Source organism: Paramormyrops kingsleyae, chromosome 18 (assembly GCF_048594095.1).
Source record: "Paramormyrops kingsleyae isolate MSU_618 chromosome 18, PKINGS_0.4, whole genome shotgun sequence".
In the NCBI taxonomy this organism is placed as follows: Eukaryota; Metazoa; Chordata; class Actinopteri; order Osteoglossiformes; family Mormyridae; genus Paramormyrops; species Paramormyrops kingsleyae.
The window spans coordinates 2,339,875-2,349,676 of NC_132814.1; the positions used below are offsets into that span (position 1 = coordinate 2,339,875).

General features: G+C 38.0%; 1 protein-coding gene and 1 long non-coding RNA gene across 7 annotated transcripts in view; one reads left to right on the forward strand and one right to left on the reverse strand.

Annotated features, from left to right (window-relative positions):
* The window catches only part of LOC140579325 (uncharacterized), a 47,299-nt gene that overhangs the window by 16,303 nt on the left and 21,194 nt on the right, over positions 1 to 9,802 (forward strand). The window lies entirely within an intron of this gene.
* Positions 612 to 6,566, reverse strand: LOC140579323 (uncharacterized). The gene is made up of 5 exons (XM_072701778.1): positions 4,528 to 6,566; positions 3,437 to 4,438; positions 1,832 to 1,990; positions 1,289 to 1,384; positions 612 to 1,211 (listed from the first exon to the last, which is right to left on the reverse strand). The coding sequence occupies exons 1-5, from the start codon at positions 4,549 to 4,551 to the stop codon at positions 891 to 893; spliced, it is 1,602 nt and encodes a 533-aa protein (XP_072557879.1). The 5' UTR covers positions 4,552 to 6,566; the 3' UTR covers positions 612 to 890.

Here is a 9,802-nt window from a genome sequence, read left to right on the forward strand (position 1 = left end):
TAATAATTGTGCTTTTTCTTAACTCATATTTTATTGTTTTTGCAATGTATTTCCTAAAGTTTACACAAGGTATTCGTTTTAGTTTTGGCAACGTATTTCCTAAAGTTTACACAAGGTATTCGTTTTAGTTTTGGCAACGTATTTCCTAAAGTTTACACAACATATTTTTTTTTGTTTTGCCAATCAATTTCCTAAAGTTTAGAAAAAGTATCTTTTATAGTTTTCATGAGGTGCTCCCTGTTGTACCAATGAATGTTTACACAGTTGATTTTCAAATAACTTTATTGTGTTCAAACACAACTGCACCACTGACAATGTTGACTTTTGAGATCAGCCATTTTAAACATACTGACAACATTCAGCCACAAATAAAGTCCTTCCAAAAACACAAAAAAAGTCAAATTTTTGTAACAAATGTTACTCATCCAATTTTAAAGGTGTGGTATTGTCAGACAGAATATCAAACCTATCTTGATAGATAGTCACTAACAAACAGATTCAAAACATCAGATGGCAGGATGTGAACAACTTCTATCTGGTTTCCATACAGCAAACAACTTTCAAACAAATTTTTCCACCACTTGTCTTTTACTAGTAATAGTATCAACACTAATTTCCTCTGAAGTTCAGTATCGCGCCACATTTGTTATAAAACTAGTACAAATGTACCTAAAACCAGATTATAAAAATTGTTTAAAACAGTTCAAGTTAGAATAAACCCTTTCAACATTTTATAAAAACTTGTTATACATGAAATCTGCAATCAGCCATGCAAGCTACATTAAGTAAAGTTAGAACAGAACAGATTGATTCAGAACTTTAAATCAAAACAAATTGCTGCATTCTGTTTCACACAAGTTGCATTTGAGTTGAACATGTTGTCAAATAGGTTAGACTTTGGTTAAGAGCTTGGTTTTGAAGCTTCTTACCCTCTGGGAACAGGTAGATGTCAACTCCATAAAAATGTGTTGCACAGCTTCAAATGTGTACTTGAGTTCTTTGGGAAACTCCATGTTGAGCCCATAAAGTAGGCCAAACAGGTAGGCAAAGGCAGTGGGAAGGTCTGGCAGGTCATCAAGAATAATGTCCTCTTCCAAAACAATGGCAGTGTTGACCACTGTGGACTGTGAGTTGGGTCCCACGTAGTCCTCCAGAACAGTGAGGATTCCCACCGTAACACCTCGGGTTGCCCTCTCAACTGGATCTGTATCCTATGCAAATAAAAAACAACAGTACATATAAGTCTCTGAAAACCAAAACTGAAGATTGAGTAGATTTGCATGCTCACCAGACATGTTAGGAAGAGTTTGGTCTCATCGTCGCGAACTAATATCGGTAACCCTTCCAAACTGATGGTTCGTCGATGCTGGACTATGTTTGAGACCTAAAACAAGGAAATCAAATAAGACTCAGCCTCATTTATAAACCTACCATTTTGTTTTTAAAAACACATTAAGTGTTGTTGCTAAAAATACAGACTTAAGAAATAAGATGTTGAAATTAGTTATTCCAGATAATTGCTCATGGTTTTGATGGTTTTGTTTTTTTTTTTTTTTTAAGTAATTTTGATGTGCAACAAATGTAGCACACTTATTACAACATTTATAACAAAAAGTGCCATGAATGGGATGAGAGTTGAACTGTCTGTCATGACCTGCCATCTGCCAAACACACAGCGCTGCTTGTTAGCTTATAATCCCATTCAGGACACACTTTTTGAAAACTAACAATTTTTACATCAATTTAGTAAATATTTAATAAAGTATCTTTCGTTACAGTGGGAACTTCAGGTTCCTCATAAACCAGACACAAATACATTTTTATATATTACCTGTTCATCAAACTTCTGCAACAGGGAATCCATGTCATTACGGAAAGCAGCTTTTCTAACTCGATACAGCTTAATCAGCCGAAGTGAGTAAGTGTCGAGGGCAGTCATGAAGGTCCCCATGAGATCTTTGGTGGTAATGCGTGAGAATTCCGCACAAATCTACAAAGCAACAAAAAAATATAGAAGAAAACTTTTAAAGGTACATTATATAAAAATGACATTGTTTTCAAATTTGGTTAAAACAGCTTAATTTCAAAACATTTAGTTAGTCTCGGTTGATCTATTGGTCAGGTCTTGATTGGATTTTTTTTTCTTTTAGTGGTAGTGGTGGTACAAATTCTAACTGATGCATTTAAAAAAAAAAAAAAAACAAGAAAAATCTGATCGGCAGATTTTACAGTAAGTCTATAGAATACCAAATCAAATGTTGATAAGACAAAAGAATGGTTACAATTGTTACAGGATGCATTGCAGAAAAGAAATAAATCAATAAATTGTATTTTAAATTCATTGCAAAAATGTCATTAATTTTATAGTTATGTAAGAATGAAGTAAGAATAACATCCTGTGGTCAAATTTGGATACTTTCATAACACGCAAGTGACTTTCTCAATCCTGTTCTGTGAGTTTCATGGCTGTTGCCTGCTAAGGGTCAGCACCAAAAGATTCTAGATGCCCAGTGAAGACAAGTCATTGCGGCGACCGTGGTTCAGGGGGTTGGGAAGCTCATCTGTAACCGGAAGGATGCTGGTTCTATCCCCCGGCTCTCTCTGTCCTGGTCGTTGTGTCCTTGGGCAAGACCCTTTACCCTACCGAATACTGGTGTTGGCCAGAGGGGCCAATGGCGCAATATGGCAGCGTCGCTTCTGTCAGTCTACCCCAGGGCAGCTGTGGCTACAACTGTGGTTTCCCTGCACCGATGTGTGAATGTGAGAGCGAATGAGTAGTGGAATTGTAAAGCGCTTTGGGTGCCCAGAAAAGAGCAAAATAAATGCAATCCATTATTATACACAGTAAGTTGACAAGTAAATAGATTTCACTTCAATAGAGTTGTTGGTAATACCAAAATTAGCTTCATATTTTTAGAGCCAACTACTTTTTTATATTTTACCATTAGCATTGTTAGCTCAACGGTAGCCTCCAACCTTTTCTACAAGATATTGGCGTGCTACAAACAGATGCTTATGAAGGGCACAAGAAATGGATCTCACGTTCATTTACTCACCCAGACAGGTTTCGAGGCATTTGGAGTTGTTCAGAAGAAATTTTAAAGGTCCTATATCATGTAAAATCAACTTTTTGGAGCTTTTAAACACATTTTAATATTATTTCCTTATGTTAAAAACCCTCCAGAGTGGTTTTTGGCTTAATTCAGGCATTTCTTAGTTGTCTCAGTGAATCCTTTCCCCATAACCGTGGCTCAGCTCTCTCCTGCAAAACGACTGACTCGTAACATTGGGATTAAAATTTCTTTCTAACAACTCCAAATGCCTTGAAATTTGTCTGGGTGAGTAAATGAACGTTTTCCATTCTAGAAATAAGACCACACTGAAAAAAAAATAAAAAACGGAAGTTTTCCTTTATAAATTTAAGAGATTATCTTACCTGTTCTTTCAAGAAGAGAGCTGGCCATCTGAGCTGCATTTCCTTGACCAAGGGCTGCATCTCCACAACTTCTTTCCTCCTGAGAGAGAATGTGATGTCCATCTTTTGGGTGATGAGTGCCATGTTCTTATCCCTCTTCTTCATTTCATCTTCCAAAATGCATCTTTCATTTTCAAGAGACTCATCATTGTAGTTTTCTGGGGCATCAGGGATAAAGTTGACTTCACCTCGCTTTGGTTTCTTTAAGGAAAATCTATTTGAACCACCGTCATCTTCTTCCCCTCTTCTTTTTCGATTGACTGCAAGTTCACTACATCCAGCTTGACTTAGCTTGGAACGGTAGTTGCCAAGCTTGAACTTAATGCTTGTTGCCCAACCATCATATCCTGTGCCATTGCCGGGCTCTTTGAGGCAGGGATGTTTGGAAACTAGCTCCTGGGCAACAGATGTTATTTCATTCTTGTCAGGGTAGGCTTTGATTGCAAACATTTCTTGTGCCAGCTTATCTAGAATTTCCATCTTGATGTCTCTTGTTACACTTAAATTTGCCCCTGCTTTCTCATATACCTCATTGCCCTTGCGAAGTTTTAACTCTACATCATAGGAAAAGGTTGGGATAGGAAATGGATTTGGCCACTGTGAAGTGCTACGCATGTAGGTCTGGGTGGATGAGGATGGGCTGAAAGAAGATGCTGAACTCACACTGGCTGTATCAATAGATGAGATGGCGCTATGATCAGATGGAGTCTGTGGTGGCGAGGCTGATGCATTTTCCTCCCAAATGAGGTGCAACACTGCCCGTCCAGCAGGTAGCTCATTAATATCCATCAGGTTGCAAAGCGCGTTCCCAAAATCTGGGTCTTCATATTGTATTGCAAAGTCACCTTCAAGTCCAAGCTTTGCTTGTAGTTCATCTTGAAGCTGCTTCACAGATTCTGGAACAGTGGACAGTTGGATTTTTCTGATAAGTTTTGGACTGACGTGGACTCGCAGTAACAGGGCCTGTGAAGACAAACCAAAAAAGGGCGCAATTCTAAATAATTGACAAATTCAAAGTAATCAACTGAAAACTATTTAAGAATAATACATACCATCACTTTCAATGCAGGAGGCATGTAACAGGTGTCACCATCAGTTGTCCAGCTACGCAGTATTCAGCTAAAGGGTGGTAATCATTCAAATCTTCTGGGTCAAGTATTTCCAGATCTTTGTAGCTGCTGTCAAGCCGATATGATCTGTAATGTTCTATAAACCAAGAGGAGAGCTTTGTAGCAACAAATGACACTTTCCCAGAGTCTACCAAAATGTTCAGTATCTTGTAGAATTCAGGCAGTCCACTCAGTTGTCCTGATGAAATGATCATGCCTTTAACATACTGGGTCCCATACAGATAAACACATTTAGCAAATGACACAGCTTTTACCTGTGGATATTTCAGTTTCAAGCACTTCTGAAGATTTTCATTCAAGAAACAGATGTCAACTGTGTCAATATTATCAACATGCAGACTTGGTTTAAAAAGACTATGACCATCTAAGAAGTATGCCATCATTTGTTGATGCTTTGAAAAAAGTGTTAGTAGTATATTCTTAAAGCATTGGACATCATGCACAGTTTTCTTGAAAAAGTTGTGCTTAGATTCAAATCGAATAGTCCACAAATCAACTAAGGGACCAAAACAACGCACAAGATGACTATAATGTTCAATATAGTGGTGTTTTGGCTTCAAATTAAAATCAGGAAAAGTCTCTATCAGTAGTCGTCGATGATCCAATATTTTGGTGTCCAAGTATGACAATATTTCTTCTGATAGAGTTGTCGAGACAACAATCTCAACAAGCTCCTTAAGGTCCATCAATATTTCCCATGATGGCTCATGTTCTGGTATACGGGTCCCAATGATAAAAGGCAGCAAACGCAAAAGTGTCCAGTTTTCATGTCCATTGCCACTCACTCTTCCTGTTCCAAAACTGGCTTTTGTAATTTGTTGTGGCTTGTTGAGCTTATCAGAGAATTTATATGGAAATGATTTTATACGTTTGTTTAGTCCTTCAAATGTAATAAAACCCTTTCTGATTAAATCTTGAAGACACAAACACAATTCCACAGGGACAACACCTTCAAAGAAATCGTGTAATATATCTGGAGGAAATCCAGTGACTGGATGAAAATAGGACAACGCACTTAAGGCACAGGAACCTTTGACACCACACACACTTTGTCTTTGACCATCCTGAAGATCTTCTAGAAAAATGTTATGCTGTTCCACCGTTCTTAATGGAAATTCTGTAGGATCAAGAGCTGCAATCTGATGTTTATCAATACTACAAAATCGACAAAACTTGTCGACATTAAATGACTCCAAAAAGCCTGCAAGGCTGTGAGCCCCAAGATTATCTGCACAGACACAAAATACAGTTCCCTTTAAAAAACTATTTAAAGATTCAACATACACCCCTGTGCTTTCAAGACATTTTAAATCCTCAATGAGTGGATAAAGAAAAGCATCATACCCAAACTGTTTAACGTCTACACTTTTACCAAGAAGAGCAAGCTGTATTGAGGGCAATGTAGAACGAAACCTTGCAGATAAGTTGAGTACAACCCAATAGACGGCAGTTATTTTGTGAATTTTTCGAGATGTTCCTAAAGGGTTGCATATTTCAAAGTCGTCAATATACAAAGCTAAACTAATGCAAGTATCTTGCAATCCTAAAAGCTTGTTGTTTTTGAAATACTGCCCATCTCTAAATGATCTGTAACCTTCACTAATTTCTTTATCAAATGCTAACTTTTCAAAGAAACTTTTCTCTTTCAATAAGTTCTCCAAGACCTGGTTTACTGAGACATAAACAAATTTATTTCTAGTTCTGGCTTTGTAGGTGTACTCTGTAGGCTCAATTACATGAAAATTATTCTTGAAATAAATATTTCTCTTGTAATCAGTAGATAATGCACCTTTTGGTTCTGTTGAGATAATTAATGGGTTGGTTTTGAAAAGTGCATCATTTATATTTTTAATTACATCATCATCTGCCTCAATGTTCTGTTCAGCAAGCACCTCTTTGATTCTTTGAAATGAATGAACCTGAGAAAATTTTAAAATGTCACTAATTTCCTCAATAATTCTCTGCAAAGCACTTTTAGAACCATGTAACAATGTTTGCATGCATAGAAAAAGTCTAGCTATTTTATGTTCAAGACATTGGTAATCTACAAACTCATTGTCCTCTTTATCACTTGATGCTACACCTGAACCACTTGGTAATGTCTCTGGCTCCTGAGAGGTATTTAAGGATTTATCAGGGGAGCTACTTTCACTAGGACATGCATTTGCATGAGAAATCAGTCTAATACAGTTTTTTATATCTTTTGAGTTTTTGTGCTTTCTGCTTGTGTGTGACGTAAAGGTTGATACATTGTTGGTAGCATAGTCACATTTTTGGAAAGGACAGGATACAGTCTGATGGTTTTTTTAAGTGCCTTAAAATATGTGAAATAAATGTATGCTGTGAGCAGTTTTCCTTAAATTCACAAAAATCACAAAAAAATGTTGAGATCTCCTGCCTTTTCTTAGCCCTGTTGTGTGATCTGCTGAGGTGAGACTTCAATGCCCCTCGTGTCCTAAACGAACAGACGCAGTCACTGTAAACACAGGGCAAATGAAATCCTCTGCTATGTCGTAGCTGGTGATGCCTTAAGAGTACTTCTTGGCTTGAACAGACAAAACAGCAGAACTGGCACTGCATACAAAAACTATAATGAGAAGAGAGGAGAGGACAGTGTCAACAATTCAAAAGAAACCTGAGTTAATTTCAAATTACCGCCATTATAAATTGGCGGTTATAAATTGGCGGTTGCTGCCATTGGTCATGAGCGAGCCAGCCTATTTTGTTTCGTTCGGTGGTATGGCGGCCACAGACTGCACTTCATGAAATACACATAGGGGGTGTCGCGGAGGCTTGTCAGATATGAGCGAGCCTCTTTAGTAGCGATGTTTGTCGGATTTTCATTGTTTTGTGACATGGCACATAGTTTGTGACATGGAATCTTAAATGATATAGTAAACACATACCCATAAGCCACAAGGCTTCTTAGCCTAGAAAGTAATGCTATGCTAAGTTTCGGAAAAATACGAAGAACTTCAGTTGTGATATTTCTAAAAGACAAATTGACACTGTTCAAACATATATTGTCTGATATAATAAAAGAAACATTACTTGCCTTTAGAAAGTTGAGATGAACGATCGATCCACCTCCTGGTATAAAAAGCCTCACGTTCGCATTAAGGCAGACGGCCAGGTGGCTTTCAGTCCTTGCAAAAGTGCAAACTAGACCCGTAGTATCCAAAAATATGAGATGCGCATGCGTGCTCAGGCACCGAAAGGCGCCAACCGCTTCAACTCATGTAAAACTTGAATTCGTTCATTTTGCCAGCTATAAATTTCATCTGAGACCAACTTTTGCTCCAAAACGTTAAAAGATTAGTTGAAACCCTTAATGTATTTGAGTTTATAGGGCAACTCAACTTTTATTGTTGAATTGTGAAAGAAATGACTGTAAGCTCAGCAATTGCAAGTTTGATTTTTTACAGTGTACCAATGGCAATGAAAGCTAGTTTTAGTTTTGAAAGCTAGATTTTTTATGAACTATGAATTGAAAAATAAAGTACAATTTCAAAATAACTCTCAAAATAACTAATTTACAACTATTTTCAAGATAGGTCTGCAACCATTTATGACATTAATGCATTCTCACCTTTTCTGAATACTTGAACAAGTCTTCGACTTTGAATTGGTGTCAAGAAAGGCTTGATATCATCAGGCTCAACAAACAGGAGATCTTCTCTGTTTCTGACACCAATAATGTCTGTCAGGTGCTCAATAACTGCCCTCTTTGTCTCTTCATGCAGGTCAGGTAATGCCAGGTTAATTTCATGATGTAGGCTGCCACTGTCCATATCTGCAATGAATTAAGAGGATGATATTGAATGATGCAAAGATACAACGGTTAAACCTGAAGCGATATACACTGGCAGAGGGTAGTAATCAAACAAACTGTCTGCTTGAACACATATGAATCTTTTTTCAGAATTGTGTAGACAGTGAAGTCCAAGGTTGATCAGTATCATAGATTGAAGGATGTCCAAAACAAAGTGTACTTGTTTGTGACTGATGAGGATCACTGAGATTTTTCCAAAGATGTGGCCACATTCATCATGACCCATCGCAACAACAAGCCCTTTGCAATATTTTGTTCCTTTGTAAACTACTGCTGATACCTCTGATGTAGTTTCTTTCATCAAGCCAGCTGTCCTGACAGACTCCTGAATTAGACCATTGTACAACTGCTCATCATATTCACTAGTTTCACCAACTGCTTGAACTGCTGGAGCAAACAATGGTCCACTGCCGAGGTACGCCTGAAGCAGCTGGTGCCTTTCTGCCAGTGTTTTACAAAGGTGAACAAAGTTGTGCAGTTTCCGGGCGCATTCCTTGAAATACGAATGCTTACTCTCAAACCGGAGAGTCCACAAACGAATAAGAGGCCCAAAGTGCAAAAAGAGGTCACTATAGTGCAGTAAATAGTGATGCTTGGGCTTGAGTGGGTGATTAGGGAAAATTGTGTGTCTTAAATGAACATACTCCTCAGTTATTATCTTAAGGTATGCAATCTGGTCATGATGGATCTTGGGAGCACATATGAGCTCAACCATTTCCTTGAGCTGTAGATACAGTTGCCAGACCTGACTGTCCTCAGGATTTTTTATCCTGTCACCAACCAACAGTGGCAACAGTCGCAACAGACACCAGTTCTGTGCTGCAGAACCAGAAAGTTTTTTGCCACACTCCTTAACCTCACATGGTTTACTGAGACTATCATTCCCTGAGTATTTAAACTGTGTGATCGACCTGTTTAGTTGTGCATAAGTGAAATGCTTTTCCTGTTTCACTAAATGACTGATGTACAATGCCAAGTCATCAGAGACTACACCTTCAAATAAATCATGACCCAAACATGGGGGAAGCCCAGTGCAGACATGAAAATATTTCAGAGAATTGAAAAGTGAGTCAAACTTTACCCCCTGTACCATGTCTTGGTCAGTGGTGGATAGCTGTTGTACACTCTCCTTGTGACCAGTGATGGTTCTTTTTGGACCAAGCTTTAGTGGTGTCTTTTCAAAGTCTCTCCTTTCAATCAAGCAGTATCTACAAAAATGCGTACTACAACTGAAGTTTTCAGTGAAACCACCTAAGCAGTGTGAACCAAGATTATCTCCACAAATGGAAATCAAGGCCGCTTTGAGGGTATTTCCATCATCTGTCTCAATCCCTGTATCTTCTAGATCTTTAAGGTCTGTGATAA